General features: G+C 39.8%; 1 protein-coding gene across 4 annotated transcripts in view; it reads left to right on the top strand.

Annotated features, from left to right (window-relative positions):
• Window positions 1-4,824: 4,824 nt before the first annotated feature.
• Phactr1 (phosphatase and actin regulator 1) overlaps window positions 4,825-22,483 on the top strand; it is a 508,872-nt gene continuing 491,213 nt past the window's right edge. Inside the window, exons 1-3 of one of the 4 annotated variants that reach the window (XM_063259891.1) lie at window positions 4,825-5,027; window positions 5,630-5,860; window positions 6,886-7,037. In XM_063259891.1, the coding sequence (XP_063115961.1) occupies window positions 6,935-7,037 (103 nt within the window). In that variant the 5' untranslated portion in view covers window positions 4,825-5,027; window positions 5,630-5,860; window positions 6,886-6,934. Of the gene's footprint in view, window positions 5,028-5,629; window positions 5,861-6,200; window positions 6,561-6,885; window positions 7,038-22,483 lie in introns of those variants that run through there. The other 3 variants (XM_063259893.1, XM_063259894.1, XM_063259892.1) reach the window with 3 other exon arrangements.

Here is a 22,483-nt window from a genome sequence, read left to right on the forward strand (position 1 = left end):
GACTGTCCCTGGACACATCTATGCAGTTGCAAAGAAATGTAGTCATTTTCAATGTATGCCTTAACGGGAAGATAATTAGGAGAGTCTAAGTTCATATGATTTGTAATCTTCTGAGGAAAGGAATTGATCTATGGTGGTACATTGTTGTATCCCCAGAAGTTGCCACTATTCCTGACACCCCATGAGCAAAAATCAACTACCAACTACACCGTGATGAATAAACATAAAATAACAGAACCCTGAGATGCAACAACCATGGGCCTATCCCTGAAATAATAGATACTTCCTTGTGGAACTCTTACTCAGTATATATAGTGTCCACTCTGGTCAAGCATCTACATATATTATGCTGTTTAATTTGAGCAAGAATAAAGTGAACTTGTGAAAATTCCACTGCATTTTGTATCTCACAGTTAGAAACAGCTGTGGGGAAAGCAGAATTGCAAAAACAACAGCAGAGGACCTTTGGGGAAGGGTATTTTGGCATGGATCACTGATGCTCTGAATTTGTGTGGCCCCTCTGAAGAATGCCCTTTGAATCAGATGAAAAATGCAGAATCCAGTTGGTAACATGTGCAAGACACTGTTGCATTGACTTATGACACCGTTTTAATGCAATTAAACTCGTGATTAATTTTCAGCCATCTCCAGGAGAGCTGAAAATAAACCACACACACACACACACACACACACACACACACACACACACACACACACAAATAAGGATAATGTGAATTTTTTGAGATGGAATGAAGTCAAGTATGATTATAATATATCCTAAAACTCAACTTAAAAGCTACTACTGCCAACATATTTCTCCATGTTTGGAGCATCATTTTCATGCCTTTGTATTGATGGATTTAAGAGTTATAATCAGCAAAAAATCCCTCATTTCCTTAAGCACATTTCTCTCTGTCCCTACTGGTAGGTCAGTTATCCAAACCCTGAGGTGCACATATAATTTCCAATTTAATTTTTCTGCCACGCTGAGCAATTTCTACACTGGCAACACAACCAGAATGCAGTTGGCAGGGGTTAAGATGCCATTTGAACTGTTGTACTTCATTCTTTAAACTGATCTGTCTTCACAATATTGAGAGAGAAAGGGCACTTTCAGAAGGGCCAGCAATTGGAGCTGAAGGATTCACCCTGTGAGATCCTGGCCTCTGTCACACTGGCCCAGGCTGTTCCTCCTCTGGCATGAGACCCTCCCGCAATTTCAGAAGACGGGCTAAGGGAAGAATCCTTTGGCATAATGTCTTGAATTGGATTTAGAAATCTGCCTCTGGGCCTGCAGGGCAGCTTCAGGCCTTTGCCCTAATTGAGTGTGCATAGATGTAATATTTTCTGCCAGCTAAGCACTGGGAGTGTGTGCCTAAGTAAACCCTCGAAACATGACTGCAGGCTTATGTGGGATACAATTCAGCTTTTCTTCCCCATGAGTCTTCTTTTCTTTTCTTTCTTTCTTTTTTTTAAACTTGATCCACATTCCCAGCCTTCTTTAGCTTTTCACCAATTATCAGATATTTCTCAAAAACTAAATGTCTGAAGATTAGTAAAAATAACTAATGATAATTACAAGCTTGTGATTTCTCCCTCTTCCTTGAGGGAGATTTTAATATGAATAATACCATGGATAAAAGGTTTGTAATACCTCTCCTATTTGATGGCAATGTTTAATGAGCAAGGAAATAAAAAAATTTCATATGAATGAAAGGTTGAGAGATAAGAGAATGACTTGCCTAGCAGAGAAGAACCAGTGGTCTTCAGGCTAATCTATTTTGGGGCCAACTACTTGTGAAAATAATGAATAATGTTTTCTATGCAGTCAGTTCTTTGTATACTTGGGTTCTGTATCTGTGGATTCAACCAGCCATGGATCAAAATATTGCAGGAAAAGAATTACATCTGTGCTATACTTGTATGGGCTTCTTTTCTTGTCCTCCTTCCTAAACAACACAATATAGCAAGTACTGACAGCGTTTATATTCTACTAGGTCTTATAAGTAATCTAGAGGTGTCTTCAAATGTACAGGAAGATGCGTACAGGTTAAATGGAAGTATACAGCATCTTATATTAAGAACCTCAGTGTGTGAAGATTTGAGTATCCATGGGAACCCTGGAACCACCCCCAAGGTATGAGGGAAGGCACCTGTAAGCAAGCCAGCACTTCCTGAAGGTCTTCCTGTAGCTGTCCCACCAGGAGAGTCAAGATTCTCGCCACATGTTAAGTGAGCTTCTATCATTTTAAAATTAAATTTGGTTGAGTTTGTTAAGAAAAAGAGAAACTTCCCCATGATTTCATATAGGTAAGAGTTAGGACTTCATCTAGGTTATCACAAATATAAAACAAAGTCTTCTAATGGACTCTGGAATAAATATAATTAAACAAGTAAAATTCACAATAAACTTGTAAAATTGCAAGAACCTTTACAACAGACTAAAAGCAGACTGACTCTAATGGCAATCAGATGGTAGAAAAAGAGCAAATTATCTATTTATAAATCATGCCATCTTCTCTCTCAGGATTTTTAGGTCTTGTATCATCCGGTAGAATAAGTAAGTGTACCTCGATGATAACTTAATGCAAGCTGACATCTTTGCTTTTCTCTAGATTCCACCATTAAATAATCTCTATTATGAATTATGTGCATCTTCTTACCACCAAACTGGAAACAGAAAATTATGTACTACTATATTCTAGATTGGATCAACCCTGTAGTTCTACATGTTCATAATTTGGTGCCACCAACATAAAAGAATTCTGCTTCAGAAGTTTCAGGATTATTTTTTATTTCTAGGTTCTAGAGATAGTCTAACACTTTCTAAGTTAAGTTCTGTAGAGCTGATGTCTCAAGGATGTTTTGGGTATAATTGCTCAGTGCTGCGTTTAGTCTGAATACTTGGGCTGACCTTTCACCTTCTCTGATTTTGCTGGCTCTCAGAACAGTGGATCATCTTAAGTGTTGCTTCTGAGAAGATTATTATAAAACAGATCTGAGCTGATTATAGTCTGTTCTTGGCTTCTCCACTTGGAAAATAATTTCCTCACATATATATTCCTCCATGTAATCTATTGCTATGTTCCCCAGAACATAAAATCGTTTTTGAAAATGTATTTTAGAAGCTGGTTATATAATGTTAAAGAATCTAGTGATTAATTATTTAATAAAATGAAGCCCCTTTTACAAATGAATGATCAATCAGTCCCTTTTCAAATAAGTTGAAATTCTTTTCTATAAGTTCTCAAGTCATAGCCTTTTTATATTATTTTTAAGGTACTTTAAATTTCTCTTTCTTGGTCAGTTCTCTTGGAAGTGATTGACTTCCAAATACACTCCCACCCCAGGAATCAACTCCATTTTCCAAATGTCCTATTTAGCACCAACTTTAATCACACAGTCATTTGCACTCACCTAAATGTTTGGTGTTTGTCATAGCATACAGACTGTCTGTCTGTCTGTCTTTCTCTCTCTCTCTCTCTCTCTCTCTCTCTCTCTCTCTCTCTGTCTCTTTATCTGTTTCTCTCTCTGTCTCTGTCTCTGTCTCTCTCTCTGTCTCTTTATCTGTTTCTCTCTCTCTCTCTCTGTCTCTCTGTCTCTCTCTGTCTCTCTCTCTCTCTCTCTCTCTCTCTCTCTCTCTCTCTCTTTCTCTGTGTGTCACCTATGAGTCATTACAATTTCAATAGAATCACAATAGCGGGTTCAGAACCCTTCGCCCACACCCCACTGTAAAGCAAAGGAACCAGAAGACAGCTTCCTTCTCTTGAAAATGTCAAGTGTTCAGCATGTCTCCTCTGGGAGCTGAATAGATATATAACCTTAAATAAGTCCTTGGTCTAAGCAAAGTTTTGGGCATTCAGAGTCCAAAGTTAGCTTACCAAGAGTGTACCACTGGGAATTTTACCTGCCTTCTTCTTCTGGCCTCAGCTGTCTGCAGCACCAGCTTGGCCCTTGGCTTCTTCTAATTGGGTTGGGATAGCCCAGAAGACACACAACTGGAGTTTTTCTGCTTTGCATCCAGGGCAGCTGGCAGACCTGTGCACACAGGAGAGGGGAGTTTCATGATCGTCCTTCCAGTGCTTCTCAAATGTTGGCTTCTCCTTTCTTCACAATTCAGCTCACTGCACACCATACCACCTAATAATCAATTCTGCTTACTCCACCGTAGGTAGAAGAGGATGTTGTAAAATACACACTGTGTGATGGCAAACCTCTTAGAACTTTCAGTGATTAACAAAAAGCCTGCTACAGCACAAGAAGCGAGGACCACAGGGTTGCCACCACTGCAGGGATTGATTTAGCTCTCATTATGTGATGTCTGAACAGATCTCACAGTATTGAATCTCCAAATCCTTACTGAGATTGGTAGGGAGTATAGTAAACCAGAGTAACCTCAGATACTTAACCAGAGTTCCTTTTTGTTGTTGGGGTAAATGTGTCACATTCACACAGAGGAGAATGCATTTAGACAGATTGGTATGATTTGTCCAAATATCCAGAGGTAGGGAGAAGAAAATCTGGGGAATAAGGAGGGGTCTGAAACCAAATGTGCCCCCCCCCTATATTTCTCTCCCCAAAACAGTTCGCAGTTTTAACTACCCCCTTTGTTTTGCAGCTCAGAATAAAAGTGGGGTTGCACCAAACCCTACCAGAACAGCCTTCGTGATTAGAAAGTGTTCCACACCTTGGAGAGCCCAGGAGACATGAGAATAATTTTAAATGCAAATTAAGTTGAGGGGGTAGCAGAGAGGAATACATAAAAGACAGTAAAACAAAACCTTTCAGTTTTCTTAAATTAGTAGTCTAATGTGTTCTAAAGAGCAGCTCCACTCAGATCTCTTCTGAGGGGTTGCATTTCATCACAATATAAAATGGGCAAATCCATCACTTTCCTCCACTCCGTGCTCTTGACTCAAGATTGAAGGGAAAATTAGGAGCTGCTCATTTGGGCTGGCAGGCTCAGCTGTGCTGTTCAGCTCTCTGACGCTCTCCTGTGTCCTGTTGGAAAGGGTCAACAAGTGCTGGTGAGTATCTGCCAACTCTGAGAATCCTCCTGCTGTATGTCTATCTTTCTGGCTATGTCTGCTTTACAGAGGTGGTTCTCCCACTAAGATTTATATTATTCTGCGTCTTTCAAAATCTGAGAAATTTCAGGCAGCTTTTTAAGCTGCTTCCAGTGACTGATTCACAGAAGGAGTTATTTCTAGCCTTGATGCCGGTGACTGTTTCTGTGTATTAGTTATAACAGGGATGTTGAACATATGCCTGCTAGCGTGGCCCTTCCTTACCATTCCCCTCATTCCCTGCCACCACTGGGGTCACCTTTTCAGTAGGCATTGAAGCCCCCCAACATTGTTCAGACAACTTTCTCCTATTGATTGTTTAACCATTTAATATACTATTCTGTTGTAATTGCAAACCAAACCGGGATTTAGGATTAAAAAAAAATAGATGATTAAGCCAGAAATCTGTGTCTCTTTTTTTTAATGACTCTGACACTTCCCTGTGCACAAGACATGGGGATAGGGTAGGGCATAGCCCTGGCTGATGTAAAATCTCCATGTAGATTTTGATGGTTTTCTGCCAAAGTTTTACATGAGAAACTGGTAATTTTCTTCCTTTGCAGGGGAGGGCACAGGGAAGCAGAGGCTGGCGTCACCTTCTGTTGCTAAGGTAACGTGCTCTGGCCATTTTATCTGATAAAGGAAGTCCAGTGGATGGAATGCATTATTCATCACTGATCTAATCAAACAATCAAAACTGTTTACTTTCACCGGGAATATTTAGTGAGATCAAAGACACCTGGCTGAAACTGCCCTTGTTGGATTGCTGACAGTGAACCCTGGATATTTCTGCAGTAAGTATGCTCGGCTGTTGGGGTACCTTTGGATAATTTTTAAAAGTTTCTTCTCAGCAGACTTGCTTTCTTAAATTAAAATGTGTATCTTTAGAACGAGAAACCAGTTGGATTAGCCCCTCTGAGCTTGATTTTAATGACTTTGTCTCGTTAATTTTTTCTGTAAAGACACCATGCAGAAATAGATATGCTTCATTTGTGTAAATATCAAGGAAAGGTTCCATGGACTCAAAAAAAGAACCCTAGAGGCTGGATGTGTTTGCATGAAGTGGTTTAGCTTCCTGACTGGCTGGTGCATGGTAATGCTGTGGGAATCATTGCAAGGCTGCAATAATTGTCGCTGCTCTGCAAACCACATTTCTTTCTTAAAAGCAGCCTGTGTCAGGTGCAGGCAGGTGATGAGCCTGTAGCACTTGATAAAATGCACCAGAGGGAATTGCTAAAAAGGGAGGAATTCAAGGCATTTCTCCAGCAAACAAGTCAGTGTGTGTCATAGACACCAGGCTTCTATGAGCTGAAGGTTGGCTTCCCAAGCAATTCTCCCTGCTGGAGGAGAATCTGAACATCTCCAGATCAAATGAGAATCAACCTTCAGGATGCCTGACACTTCCTGATGCCGTTTACCAGATAGAACTTTGAAAAATGATAGCCTGAGAATTTAACAATATTTTCCAGTTAATACAAAGCAAGGAAAAGACTGGTATGTTATCTCTTTCTAGCCTGGATTGTCTGTTTTTCTTGAGTAGAATATATTACTTTTAATAAATGTTGGCTAAAGGTTGCATTTCCTTCAAAATAGTGAAGCTGTGGTGGTGGTGGTGGTGGGGTTGTCTTAGAATTAAAAATGTCAGTCAAGTAGTGGGTATTATTATGGGCTATTCTTATTCAAAAATTTAAAGCATATATATATATATATATGCTTTATATATATGCTATATATATGTATATATATGCTTTATATATATATGCTATATATACCTTATAATGTTCCATCTAAAATATTGTGAATCTTTTCCTCTTTATAGGCATTAAAGTGAACATTTTCTCTTGGAAGTCTGTGATTGAACCTCCAGGATGGATTATCCCAAAATGGATTATTTTCTGGATGTCGAGTCTGCTCATAGACTTTTGGATGTGGAGTCAGCTCAAAGGTTCTTCTACAGTCAAGGAGCTCAAGGTAACAAATGGGAACAACAGAGCAAAGTTCTCACAGGTCTGACCTGGTTCTCTATGAACAGTGCAGTGTAGGATGGAAGAGTTTAAACTGTGCCCCAGAAATTTAACAATCAGAATTTCCAAGTTGATAACCTCTCCAAAAGGCTGTTAGAACTGAAATGGGCATGTAATAGAATAAATAAATCCACATTTGTTTAAGGCAGTAAGAACCCAATAATGTACCCAATTTGTACCCAATAATGGGTACAAATGCTTCTGAGAAAGCTGAGCTAGAAAACAACTCAAGGGCTTGGGGACCTCCTTGAGCCCAAGGCCTAGGGCTGAAAGAGAATCAGGGGCATTTTTTTCTCCCTGAAAACTTTTAAGTTTGCAGCCATTACTGCGGTGGATATCTTCAGGAACCCTGGCTTAGCTGAGTGGAATTCAGCTAGATTAGGGGTTCCTGAGACAAACACCAGCCTCATCTAGCTACCTTATGTATTTTAAATGGTTTCAGCTATTGCCTTGGGGAACTGATATTGCACATCCCAGAAGACATAAGGAGCATCTGTATTGTGATGAGTGACATTTTCACCGCTTTGTTCATGGTGATCAGTTAGGCTCTTCTGTTCAAGGTGCATGCACAAGGTTGGTCCTTAGAGTAGTAAAAGAAACCAGAGTCTTTTATAAAGTCTCCTGGTATATAGGAGGTTTTTCCTATTTTCTATAAAATATTTAAGATGTCCAATCAAGGCAACCTGAATGATGGGCACATCCTGATAGAATACTGAGAAGGACAATGTCCCTATTTTTTAATCTACAAAGTGAGATGAATTCTTGAAAGTCACCAAGCAGAGATAAGAAAAGCATCATTTTTTATAATCTCAGCTTCTTTCACTGTTATATGATGGGACTTCACGCTGGACACTGATAATATTCCACCCTGGTTTTCCCAGATCCCCTTTTGAATTTTTAACTCATTCTTGAACTAGTTGCTGGTAGCAACCTCGAGGGCTTGCAAATCTGCTTCTTCCTTGCTTCCATTGCCCAGAATGAGAGCAAAAGTCGAGGGGCTAGAAATGACGGGGTGGGTGTGCTTGAGTCTGCGTGCTCATCAGCACAACTTGAATTAGCAACAGTGATGCAGTAGCTAATTCGCATCCCTCCTGGGAAGGCTTTTCTCTTTCGGCCACTTCCAGAGATGTGGAGAAAAAGAAGAGAGAGGCACTGGTCAGAGCCTCAGCCTGGTCGGGGAGTCTGCAGTAGGAAGATGCTAAAAGTGGGTGCAGAGCGAGGCTGGGAGAAGAGGGGGTGAGATGAGGCTCCTTCTCAGCCGTAGCCCCGCATTTGTGCACAGCAGCATCTGCTCCATTCCACTTGAATGAGAGCACCGTGTTCCATGGAGGAGCTGTGCATCTGAGCGGCACAGCTGTGGGCAGGGCGAGAAGGGAGCAGCAGTTAATTATAGAGAATGCAGATGTCCACTTTGTTTTGCTTGCAGTGGGGACAGGTTAAACTTTTAAGAAGACCACGGGCTTCCGGCTTTTACAGAAAGGGAACGGGCAGTGTGTAGGAGGCTCAGAAAACTTGAGGCAGCCTGGTGACTGTCAGCAGATGGAGCTGGGGGCGGAGTGGTCAGAATTGTCACCATCAGTGACTGTGGCTTAGACACCAGAGCTGGAGTGACTGGAAAATGCATGGGAGGTGGCAGCATAAGCTGCTGCTGCTCTCCAGAGTCACGTTCACTTGAGGGAAGCCAGGATGACGTTCTAGGCAAGGAATCCTGGGTTTGCGGGGAGGGGGGCTCCCCAAACCTCTAGGCCAGTGTTGCAAAACCCTAGACTCCCTGAATCAGAAATCAGGTGTTTAGCAAAGGTCAACAAATATCTCACCAGTAGCATGACTGAGAGCAGGGCAAGGAGGGCAACGTGATGACCACCGTTGAAAAAGGCAGTTAGGACAATTCGGTTGCATCTCACTCCACAGCAAACCTGTATGCAGCCAGGATAGCAGGTCATTAGAAAGGTCAAGAGCTGAAGACAATTGGAAGTCTGAGCCCCGCTGACTTAACAGGAGGCTATGTCAATCTTAAAAGCCTGGATCTATTTCAGTGTGATGGGGCCTGTGTCAATCCTCAACACCCGCCTCACCCACACACTGCAGGAAAGACAAATGGTCCCAGTTTGAAGCAGGTTGAATTGGAAGCACGGTACAGAGTTAAGAAACTGGGGCTTGGCTGACCTCAGAACCCACTGACTAAGCTGTCATGTGTTGATTGCTCTTCTCAGCTGTCCACTTTCACTGTCTCGCAGCTCTTTCTACAGACTGATCAAGTGATCTGGCAGATGTAAATACTTCCAAAGGGGCAAGCGAGAGAATCATAATTCTTTTCCTTTTTCTATCTCATTTTCTATACAGTTACTCACCCCTACCTCAATTCACAGTATGTGCAAATTCATAGTGTTCTAGGGAAATCAGCACCTTCTATATTGATTAAATACAAAATACTTACCCATAATTTCAGAATTATGTTGTTAAATGCTTCTTAGAGTTCTTTAATTTTTTTCTTGGAAAGTGGTAAACATCCTGTCCCTAAATAGAGGATGTCTTAGCTAGTTAGCACAAGAAGGATCTTAGAGAGTGAGAAAAAAATCATGGATAAAAACCATCTATCATAGGACACACTCTTTTGGAAGTCCCTGAGATTTCCAAAGATCAGTGATCTGTTTTGCTAAATGAAGCAGGCTGTTACTTTCTTCCGTCTCCATTTTTGCTTGGTTTGACACCAACAGGAAATCAGTTGCCTCTCTGGGGATTCTACTTTGAGAATCAGACATGATGTGTTGCAGAGAGCAGGAAAAAAGTGCAGGGGCATCTTGTTTGCTTGCTGTCAGTGGAGAATGCTCTACTTTGTGAGTGATCCATCTGCAGTAAGTCCTGCTAGCACAGGAGAGTTCTACCAAGGTCTCCACTTGCTCAAAAGAATATTCCATAGATACATGTGACCTCAAATATCAGGCATGCCTGGACATCCTATAATTTGAGGTCATCCATTATTAGGTTTCTATCAATAAAGTTCCACACACTCCGTATCTGATACTGTCCTTTTTTTTTAATGAACAACTGAATTGGGATAGAAGTCATATTAGAAAATCACAAAACTAGCATCATGGCACTTTCAGGTGAAAATAAGCATTATAGATCAGTGATTCTCACAGGCTCCTTCCTAAATGAGACACCTACTCTAGGGCCAGATCCAGGCCCCAGTGACATTTTCAGCAAGTCCCTGGGTTACAGAAATCAATGCTGAATATTGGGAACCACCACTGAGGTCCATCTTGCTCTCAGACTGTGGTCCCACATGACCAGCACCTGCCTCATTAGCAGAATTACAGAGCTCATCCTACACTTGCAGATTCAAGTTGCATTTTTGCAAGTTCTCTAGCTAATAATACTAGAAGCTTTGTGTAGCGAATATTGTATTCCAGAGCACATTAGAAACACCTGGTGAGATTTTACAATTTCAAAGCTGATGTCCCACTGCTATCCAAGGGAATCAGAATGTACTGAGACCCAGAACAAGTATCTTTTGCATTATTCCTTAGTGATTTGGGTGGGCAACCAGGACTGACGTCTTGGAACCTCCCATTTCATAGTAACAAAGATCTTACCACACTGTGTGGCCTGTCTTGCCTGAATATCTTCTCTATCTAGGTCTTCTTTTAAATGAATCCAGACCATTGGAAAAGGGGCAAGTGGACTTTAAGAAAATGCATTAAGGGTTGCATTTTGCACATTCAGAGTTAGTCTTCAAAGAATCAGTGGGAAATAGGAACGATAGTATTTTGGGCATGTTGCAGGTTGGAAGGGTGATGGGGGACACCATGAAGAACTTCAAAAAGTAGAAAAAGTTGGACATGAATTTAAGTGTGTTGACACAAGCTATTTTGTTTAAATACCTCATCCTGCATTCTGGAAAGAGCTTCTTTTTGGGCTGGTCACATTGATAAAACCAACCCTGCAGGTCATGGAAGGTGAGGTTGGTGACCACATCATGCTCCAGAGATGGTGAAGCCAAAGCCTAGAGTGGTGCCACCAGTGCCCAAATCATACAGCATATCAGGAAAGGTGAAAACAAGAGCCATATCTCACTTTCCCATGCTCCTGAACTTTCTGTGACTTTCTTTTATCTTCTTCAAGCCAATATCTTTGAATGTTCAAGTGACTTTTTGAAGGGAAGATGCATTAAAAAAAACAGCTCACCAGGAAATCAAATTTATGGCTCCTGGTAACACGTTTCCCCCTTTTATCATTTTACATAACCCTTGGCTTAGAACAAGATGGGAAATTCATTGTTGCTCTTGGTAATGCGCCTTTTTCTCTTCTCTGTATTGTCTCATTCAACAAAGAGAAATGCCAGCCTTGACAACTGATGAATGTCACAGTGAGCAGCGCACAGTCCCTTAGAGTTGTTTTTGGAAATAGAGAGGAATTCATCAAAAATCTCTGTGTCAACCCTCTCCTCAGCCCTGTCCCACCTTCACCCTCTGCCCACCCCATAGAATCTGTCAGAGCACAGGCTTTTGAATCCTCAGCTTTGAGCTCAGTGTTCCCTAGACCTGAACATTACATCTCTGAGACCTCTTCAACGTGGCCCCAAGAGACAGACATTTGGTGGCACTCAACTAATTGGAAGTCATTAGCACAGATATGCTCATGTTCTTCCCCCTGATGTGTGTAATATGAGAATGATTCCCAATGTCCCCTCATCTGAGAAGCTTTGCCTGAGATTTCCAGAACTTCATTACATACGGTCCTGTTCAAGCCTACATTCCAGCCATTGCTGGGTGTATGATTCCCATATTGTGTTTCTGCCACTGAACCAAATCCAAGACTCTCCTAAATGACTTACTCTCTCCATCAAAATCAGTATAATCCCAGCTCAAAATCCATAGGGAATTTTTAAGAAGCAAATGAGGAATGCATTTCTAGTATTCACTACATTATCTCCTTCTATTAACTAGTTATTTACACTGCTGTTTTATTGGTAAGTGAGTGTCACTTACCTTGACCATAATGATCCCCTTAAATGTCACTGTCTCGTTCTCCCCTATAATTCTTGGTAGATGGTAGAAACTTTAAGATGTATTCAGTGTCTCCACACCAATGAAATGAAAACACTTAACTTTGGATTTAGGGAAGGTATTTGAGAATTCAAGGTTTGGAAAATGGGACCTTCTAATGCCATCAAAGATTTGAAATGTTCAGTTGTAAATAGAGACTACACAATAATGGAGGGAAGAATTATTTAAAAATAGAAAATAATGTTTTAATACACAGAGATAAAAGAAATGCAGGGGAGTCATCGACTTTGTTATGTTTTCTATAAAACAGAAGAAATTCTTTTAAAAATTAAAAGGAAAAACAAAATACAACATGAGGAATTTAGGTTAAAGAAACTTAACCTTTTAGAAGATCTCAAGCAGTCCCTGAAGATTTTTTAAAATACTGTAGTCTATGATGACTGAATTTTTACTCTGCCTAAAACTAGAGTTGTTTCCCGACTTTTACTCTGAGGGACTTAATTGAGCTCAGTTCAAAAACTGCTCCAAACGTGTGCACCAAACATGGGCACGGTGCACATGTTTGTAATCCCTCCTACTCAGGGGTCTGAGGCAGGGGGATCAAGTTCAAATACAGCCTGAGCAGTTTGGGAGGATCCTTCACAAATAAATTTTTAAAAGGGCTGGAATGTGGGTCAGTGGTAGAGTGCTTGCCTGGTGTGTGCAAGATCCTGGTTTCCATCCCAAGCAATGCCTCTAAGGCATGCGCGCACACACACACACACACACACACACACACAGTTGCTCTGAATACATTCAGCAGACCAGTTATTTATGTATGCACCTTAGTTGAGATGTCTTTTGCCCACTTCATTAGATATTTATAGACCAAGCCTTGCACTTTTTAGTCAATTGAGTCTCAAGAAGCTGCCAGCAATGCTCTTGTTTCTAACTAAACTCAATGGAGTCACCCACCTCACCCCCACTCTAGGAATGGACTATGAGAATCACTCACTGATTCACCATTTTCCAAGGCTCACATAGCCACAGTGTACTGGGATCCAGTGCAGGCTGTCTTTCCTGTCCCTGTTTGCTGAGACCATTTCATGGCATGGTCTCAGGCATGGCTCATATCTGGACCTACAAGAATGATTTGCTCCAAAATGGGCAAGGCAGAACAATCATCACAAAACAACTCAGTCTCTCTTTGGAACACGATTGCCAACTGGGTGATAACCTTTTCCATTCACCAATCTGATGTCCTCCCACCTGCTGCCCAGGGTCTCTGGGCCCAAAACTGCAAAGTTGACCAAATTTCCTGCCCTTCATAGTCATGTGCTTCCTATGCATTGTCCAAGTGCATAGTTTTCATGTAATCATACTGTTTTCCAGACCCTTGTCTAAACAAATAAACAAACAAACAACCAAGAATAGTTTCTGTTCTGGCCAGGCATGATAGTGCATGCCTGCAATTACAGCTACTTGGAAAGTTGAGGCAAAAGAATACAACTTTGAGGTCATAGAAAGATCCTGTCTCAAAAAAAATTGTTGTTAAATAAGCTGGAGATGTCACTCAGTGGTAGGGAGCTTTATTCTAGTGTGATCAGGCTCTGGCTTCTCTCCCAAGTACTGTAAGAACTAGTTCCAGTCGTACTTTCGTGGTGCTCTAGCAATCACCTTCAACAAATTCTTGGATTTTAGTGTTTTTGTCTATAAATCCAGCTAGGAAGCTGCACGCTGAGCTTCCCTCCAGGATGAAGTAAGGCGCACGCCTCCCCTCCTAACTTCCCACACATTCCATTTTAGACCTCTAATTGCTCACACCCAGGCTTTCCAAACCTGTATTTAATACAAGGAACATTATGTGTGAGGGAGAGCATGAAAGCAAATCAAGAGAAAAAGTGTCACTGAGATAGCCAGGCTACCACTGGCATGGATGTATAGAGGACCACAAAACCCAACCTCTGCTTTCAGACAGCGTCCTCGGAAAAGGACAGTTCCTTGCACACCAAGGAGCACTCTTGATGCTGCCAAGAGTCCATCCCACACAGTCTTCCGGAGCTCTTTGTGCCTTGCCTCCAGGCAAGCACCTTCTATCACGTGTACTGGGATTCAGGATCCTACATAAAGTAGGGCATGAGGACAAGAGGAATTCAGGAAATGAGACCATCAGACAGAGGAGAGCGGTATGAAATAATTCCAATCACTTAATAACTCCTACTCTCACAGAAGGCAGATCAGAAAGTGGATTAAAATGTTGCCCACACTCAGCCGGTACCAGCTATGACCCAATTAGCATAAACAATGCACAAGTGCTGGGGAAAAATCCTCACTCCTCATTTGCTCAACAAAAAATCTGTTTTCTCAAAAAACAAAAACTTTCAGTACCACCCTCTGTGCCTGTACTGGCACAGGCGAGGTTGGGAAACCTCGCACATCAAAATCAGCTCCAAGCCAGTTCCATTTTTAATGTCTTTAAGAATTTCTCAGTAGGCAATTAGATGCACCCACTTATACAAAGCTCCTGATTGAACATTGGTGTGAAACTGGAGTTTTGAAGTAGTGAAATTAAACAGAGATGATCTTCAAGATCTGTGTGTCTTTATTTCAATTAGAAGGCAAAGCAAAGATAATGTCACAGCCTTTGGCAAAAGATGATGAAATTAATCCCACTTTGGATATTAACTTTTTTTACAATTAATGTACATTTGAAAATTCACAAGACTACAGTTAAGAATGAAATAATCTTTCACATTGGCTGAAAAATTTTACAGTGTTTGAGAACTTTAGCTTTTAGAGTGAGCTTTGAGTTCAAACTATAATTGCCACTTCTTCGTTTGTGAGATTAGGCAAGTTATTTAATCTTCTTTTGACTCCTTTTTTCTCTTTTAAATGCAAATGGAAGTAGTAAGAATTCTTATCCCAGTGCATAATGCTAAGGATTAAGTGAAACAAAATGACATTTCACAGACTATGGTGTGATATGAAACTTGCAGATAATACATGAACCTTTATATCATTTTGTATTTACTGTGCTTTAAAAAACTAGAAATATTTCAATTCAGTACAAAAATATAGCAAGCATTGTGTATATGTGGAATGCTTGCAAGAAAATCTAAGGCCATTTAAAGAAAATCATTAAGTAAGTAACATCTTAGATGGTAGTTATAGAAAAAATGCATAAAAGTGATATAAGAATGTCCAAAGTCTATAAAGAGTGAACAAAAAAATATAAAGGAATAAGCAAAAATCAAGCCCCTAATCTAAAATTAATAAATACTAACATTTTTATTGACTATGCTTTAGTTTTATCAAATCGCAGAAGAAAGGACCAGGGCTTAGGATTTCCCAAGGGAAACCCACAAATTTGTTTGCTTCTTTTTTTTAGTTATTTATTCCTACTTCAAATTCCGAGGCCCTTTGGAAATCTGCAACAACCTTAAAACATAAGAACAAGAAAAAACAGCAAAATTTTTCATTTTAAAATAAGAATGCTGTCAGATTTTGAAAGAATCTTCCTTATAGGTTTATCATAAAGTAGCCTCAGCAAAACTACATTTGTTTCCCATGAATTTATAGCAAACTCCAGTGTATTAAAGAGGAAATCATGTGTCACTGTGGCCATGCAAAATGAAATGCCAATTAGCTTACATTTCAGTTAGTTAGGAAGCATGAAGACTCTGCTGAGCAGTGTAATGTAGCATGTGCTAAAGCAGGTCTTACGAAAGGTATGGAGCATTAGAGAAGCTGTGCATGCTCCCTATGCCTGGACTGAGAGGCTGCTGCAGAGGTAAACAGTGGTTAGGCAGAACCATAGGCAGCTGTGAATCACAGGCAGGCAAAGCTTCCTAGGCTAAGCTAAGGAATTCCAAAGCTGACATTGAATCCACTGAAGGATCTAATATAGGAGATCTGTGTTTGGATCTGCTTGTATAAAGGTCACAGGTATGGAGGACAGTTGGCGGAGATTGATTTGAAGCTACAGGTAGGACAACTATTAGGCGGCCTCTGCAGTGATCCATACACAAAGGGAACAGCGTCTGGGATGGGGTGGGGTAAGGGAGGATAACAGAACGAATTCAGAAGAAGAAAAGATTCTTCAAATATTAACAAGATTCTTTCCTGATTATGTGCATTGAGCATAAGTAGTCAGTCAGTGAAAGACAGGAAATATTTCAAGTGGCTCTTAGAAGCCATCGTCAGACCCACTAGATAAGGATGAAGCTATTCGTTCATGAAAGAAGGATTACAGGAAGAGAATCAAGGTGGTGGGAATTCAATTTACAAGACATTAAATTTAGAAACACTATGTAATAGCCATAGATTAGCAGTATGGGGCAAATTCTGTGGGTGTAAGGTTTGATGTAGGACCTTGGAAAACAATCCAAAAACAATCCTATGTGCCTGGTAATTCCACTAGCATATTTTTATCTGTCTCTACATATGTGGTTCTAGGGGGCCTTTAATTTTTCTTTCATATTATTTAGAGAATTGAGAAAATGTTTTTTTAAAAAGTTTTCTCAAAGCTTTTTTATCATGAATGCAATATTTTCTCCTTACTACCACTACTTAAAATTAAAAGTCCACTTAAAATATTTACATCAAACAAATATTTGAAATTACCAGGATTAGTGGAAATGCTGACTCATGATTATGTAAGTGGCAACCTTGTTGGTGAACATATAGGTGATCACCTAAAAGAAACAAGTTTTTAAAAACCCAGGCAACTCAATCCCTATACAGAGCCATAGCATGTCCCAGAACATTGCAAAGGATGGGAGATAGTTTAAAAATCAACTGTAGCAGGTTAAAATAGAAATTACTTTTCTTCTGAACCTGTGCAGGAAGATGTTCTGCTCAGTGACTAAAGGTAGTGAAAAAACTATTTGGCTTGGCACCATTGTCCCCCTGTCTTTGGAAAGCGACACCTCAAGCTAAATATCAATCACACCGCGAGACTGATTTAGACGATGACCCTGTATGACTTGCTAGCTCAGTACTGTGACGACTATGTGCCCTGAGATTGCAAAAGCAAAGAGGGGTAGGCAGAGGGCTCACACACAGTGTGAGGGGCTTGGTATTTATGTGTCATCTCATTTGGTTCACAAAATGAAAATCTATGAAGCACGTGAGTTATTATTGGAGGTGCTAGTAATCAGTCACTTCTCAAGGTCACACAGCTAAATGAACGGAGCTAGAAATACAATTTCAAATCTTCTAGTTTTCCCCATTATATCTTTTAGTCTGATATTATGTTGGTAATGAGGACACAATTTGCAAAGACATGAGCAGATATATGGAGGCACTCATGAATCTTCACACATCCAAATATAAAATGTCTCATTGTCATGAGGCATAAATGTGGTAACTGACTCATTTTATACTCTTAAAGTTTTTTTTAAAACTATTTGAGACAAGGTCTAGTTATGTAGTACAGGCTTTCTTTGAACTCACTATGTAGCTCAGGCTGGCCTTGAACTCACATTGATCCTCCTGCCTCAGCCTCTTGAGTACGGGAATTTCAAGTGTGTGCTGTCTGTCACACCCGGTAGGGTGAGCTTCTAAAAGGAACATGTTCTCACCATTTACTTGAAAGCTATCTTAATGAGACACTGGGGTCTCTGTCTCTTAATGTGAATAACAAGTTATTGATTTGCTTTAGGGCAGTTTGCTTAAGCCACCTGGAAATTTTCTTATAATTCATTTTCCCTTTCACCACCAATGCAAAATATATTTGTGGAAAATTTAGGCAATTTAAGCAAACAACAAAGGAAACAAACAAACAAACAAACAACCTCTACTAGCCCGATCATCTAAGGATTGATTTGTTTTCCAACCTCGTGAATATCCTTACATTCTTTTTATACACATGAGCATACCATACACATGAATGTTTAAGTCTATATAAAGTTCTTATATTTATTATCTTTAATTTTGTTTTAATTTACAAAATAACAAAAATAATTCTTACTTTAGAATTGTTGATTCCAATGGATGTATGAAATAAGCAGATACAACAATTAAGGTCAACTGTGCTTAGATTTTGTCCAAAAGGTGCCTTCAGCAACGTGGCTGATGTCCCTGGTTCTGTTCGGTCATTGTTTACTAGACAGAGTCTCTGACTAATACTCTGTGATCTGATTAGTGTCAGCCCATCTATAGACACAACAGAATACAATAAAATATCCACCTAAACTGTATCAGGCAGGCCTTCCCTCTTAGGCTCATACATTAAGGAAGTGTTGTGTTTCCCGCTCCACAACAACAACCTGCTTTTGTTTTTATTAAAGGGAGATGTAGCACTTCATTACCTATGATGAGCAAGTTCCCAGATCTTTCAAATGTTTCACCTAACAGTATAATCACAGTAATGACAGAAAACTTCATCCAGAGCATACTCAATGGAAATGGCCATTCTACAGATGATAAAACTGAGTCTTAGGGAAGAAAGGAAAGTCACATTTGTTTATTAAGTTTTTGTGCATGACAGAAGCTATACATATTTCTTTCACTCCAAATCATAAACTTTTGAGCTAGCTATTCCTGATCCAAGTTCATATGAAGTTAAAGCTGCTCAGAAGGGTCAAAAACTGACTTCATTCGACTATGAAGAGATGGAGCCAGGGTTCAAACATTTTCTAGCATCCCCTACCACTCCTTGGCTTTCTGAGGTGATGTAATGAAATCTGAAAGCTACTTGATGGTGGCAGAGCAGGAGCCAGATGACTGATGACTGATGTTCCTGTCTCTCTAGTCCTCTTGTGCTCTTCCTCATGGGCCACCATCAGTCTCAAGCCCACAGTCTTCTGAGCTTTTCTGCCAGCAGTCAAGCTTAGCAATTTGCTATACAGAGGTCTTCTCACAAGTAGGTCACCCTTTTGTACACTGAACATGAATTAAGGACATGAGAACCTTTAAGATTTAAATTATACCATTAATTACCATCTAGATTGCAAGTCAATCATGTAGAAAAATGCAAAATTAAAAAGAATAAGGCTCACTATTACCTGTACTATTAGATGAGATTGGAAAAGTGACTTGTATATTTCAAGCAGGCATATTCTACATTTAAATAATAGAAAGCTGCTTGAATTTGTGTCCAACTCAATTCTACAGCTAAATCTTGAAGTACATTTTCCTTTTTGGCATCCAGCATGTTTTCGCAGCCAGCCCCCAGCCACTCTGCACAGTGTCTACTTTAAGAAGCTGGGAGGGAAGGAAGCAGTGAACATTTGTTTCCCGCCTACCATTTGTCAGGCTCTGTGTTAGGTGTTTTACATTTATTATATAATGTTTTATCCTCCCAAGGCCCAGTGAAAGAGTTCATTTTATTTTTAGCTTATATAGGAGAAAAACAAAGCTTAGAAAGCTAACTTTTAAAAAACAAAATCCAATAGATATTAAATTGGGAATTATGCCAAGGTTCGGTTTCACAGCCACAGCCTTCCTTGAAATTGGCTGGTAGGAATATTTTGAACATAATGAATGCTTATCAAGAATTTCCTTTCTCAAAGAGTGTCATGGGTGATGTGATTGAATCCTCATAGTGGTCCTAGGACATAGCTCCTGTTGTTTGTCTCGTCTTAAAGATGCATCACAGAAAAATGAATCAAATGAGACCACGTCACTATGCAGTGTAACATTTGGATGCAAACTCGGGGAGATGAGGCTTAGATCGTGTTCTATGGTTAGCCAGTCATTCATTATTTCCAGAATGAATATAGCATTCTTGTAAGTTTACTTACTTATTTATATAAAGTAGAAAAGATGTCACAAGGTTGGAAGAAATAAAGAGGAAGACACTAATTCTCTTAGTAGTGCTGGAGTAGGCTAGGATAAAATCATTTCAAACTGAAAGGCAGGCACAGTTCAAACAGCCAGAGACAGGGAAGAGAAACCAAAGAAAGGTTTGTCTACTGGAAGTATGTTCTCTGTTATTTTGTTGTTCTTTGGAACTCTACTGTCTTAAAATTTGTCAATTGATCCATCAAACTGGCTAAGATTTTGATTTTCAGATGCACATAGACAGCTTTTACATATTTATGACTGATGCTGCACATTCATGAGAACTCATGGGGATTGTTTATCAACTGTTTCAGACCAAATTATCCTACAGTTTAGTGGCTTAAAGAAATCACTATGATTTCTTACCTTCTGTGGATTTTTGCTAGCAGTTCTGGTTCAGGGTTGGAGGTGATAATTAGGCTTCTGGTTGGAGCTGCAGTGATCTAAAGGCTTCACTGAGGTCCCCAGGTGGTTTTGCACATGGCACTTGAAAGGAGATGGTTCTTGATGCATGAGCCTCTCCGTGGGTACTGTAGGTGTTCCAGGACATTGTAGTTGGCTTCCTCAAAACAAAGGGTCCAAAGGGAAGTAAAGAACAAGCTACAATACTTTTTATGCCTCAACTGTAAAAGTGAGATATCACTGCTTCCATCATATTTTAGTGGTCATAAAGACCAAGGCTGATTCACTGTGAGATGGGACTACACAGGGCTGAATTTCAAGAGTCAAGGACCATTAGGCACTCCTTTAGAGGCTGGTTACTACCACATACAGTGTCTTTTAGGGAGTAGAAATTTCCAAACAAAAATGATCCCTATCCATAAACAGGTCATGTTGCTGTATTTCACAATATTGCATAAATGAAAACATAAACCTTCTTGGAAAGGACAGCCTTGCCACTGTTAGGCTAGACACTGAGTAGTCACTTCTACCAAGCATCAACTCAAAGAAAGTACATTCATTCTGAGGCACAAAGTTAAATGAAATAGATACACAAGGTTAAATATTATGTGGTTTCTCCAATATGAAGAACCCTATAATATACACACAGTGAACACAATAAAAGATAATAGGAACAGGGAGATAAATCGTTTTGCAAATGGAAAGGAGACTGAGACTTGGAAGAAAAGAAAAGAAAAGATAAAAAAGAAATTAACTTGTGTTATACAAATATACCAATTCCCCAAGGTGAATATAATCATTGTGTACTACAATCATAGACTTTTTTAAAAAAAAAAAAAAAGGAAAGAAGAAAAGCTAGGTGTTTAAGCCTTAAAGAAAAGTCAGCGCAAAGTAATGATAAGATCTTTATTGTCATAGGAAATAGGGCAGGCATGAATGGCAAACATAGAATCATCTTTTGGGGAAGACACCTTTTTCTGACTGCACAAATTGTGGACTGCGCAAATCCAAAATTGCTTCCATGTTGATTGTGATGTGAATGCTGCCCCCCTGTGTGAAGGCGGGGCTTGACGTGGAGCCATGGGGGGCACTATGGAGCTGGAATCTTGGCAGCAATAGTAACAGCAAGGCATTCACTCCTCTCCCTCATAGGCCTACCCTGCAAAATTAGCCATGTGTAAAAAGGAATTGTCTTGGTTACTTTTCTCTCATTGCTGAGACGAAATACCTGATGCCCAAAATGAAGGAAGGAAAGGTTTATTTAGCTTACAGTTTTTGGAGGATTCAATCCATACTCAGCTGGCTCCAAGGAAGAGCAGCATGAAGGGCAGACAATCATGGCTGCGAGAGATGAAAGCAAAAAGGGCAAGAAGGGGGTTGCAGGGGGCAATCACTCTGCCTTCTCTCCCTTATATTGTGTGCTGGATCCCGGGCCCTGGGCTGGTGCAGCACTCACACCACCAGTCCCAGTGCTAGACAATGAACCAATCACAAATGCGACATTCAGCTGCCTCCAAGACTGCATGAGGCTTGTGGGTGGGGCACCCAGATGTAAACCATAACAGGAATTGATATCAGAACTATATATAGTGGACAGCTCCTTTAACAATAAATTAAGCAGAGAGCACCAAAGTGAACCAATAACAGTTCTTCAGATTTTTGGTTCTCTATAAAATTTTAGGCCTATATAGAAAAAGAAAAATGTTCCAGGATCTATACACTAAATTTAGTAGCAGTAAAAAGTCAATTCAAAAAACTTTTTAGGTATATGTATATGAAATCTATTGAAGATATGCAAGTCAGTACTGTAAGTTGCGTTGGTAAGTTAATAATGCTTATCCTCATTATGTACATTTTGTATTTTCTACATGAAGGATTTTCAGTATCATCAATGTAATTGAAGACATTGTACTGAGTTCAGTTGTGAGGTGTAAAAGTTCTTATATTTAGAACTTGTATTAGAGATGCAAAATAGTGAAATATACTTAATATATCCAGCCCAGATTCTGAGTCACATTGATTTGAATATATGAATCAATTTTTAACAAAAATTTAAGAACCTCCAATAAATCCAGAATAGACTACTCTTTATATCAATACTATATTAGTCCAAAGCCTATGGAAATATTTGGCAATGGTAATTTTTCAGGAAAATTTAAAACATATATGAGGTATTATCTCTAATCTTTGAAAACTCTACAAAACAAAAGGTAATACA

Source organism: Cavia porcellus, unplaced genomic scaffold, assembly GCF_034190915.1.
Source record: "Cavia porcellus strain 051 isolate PalLab524CR breed Dunkin Hartley unplaced genomic scaffold, mCavPor4.1 scaffold_13, whole genome shotgun sequence".
NCBI classification, from domain to species: Eukaryota; Metazoa; Chordata; class Mammalia; order Rodentia; family Caviidae; genus Cavia; species Cavia porcellus.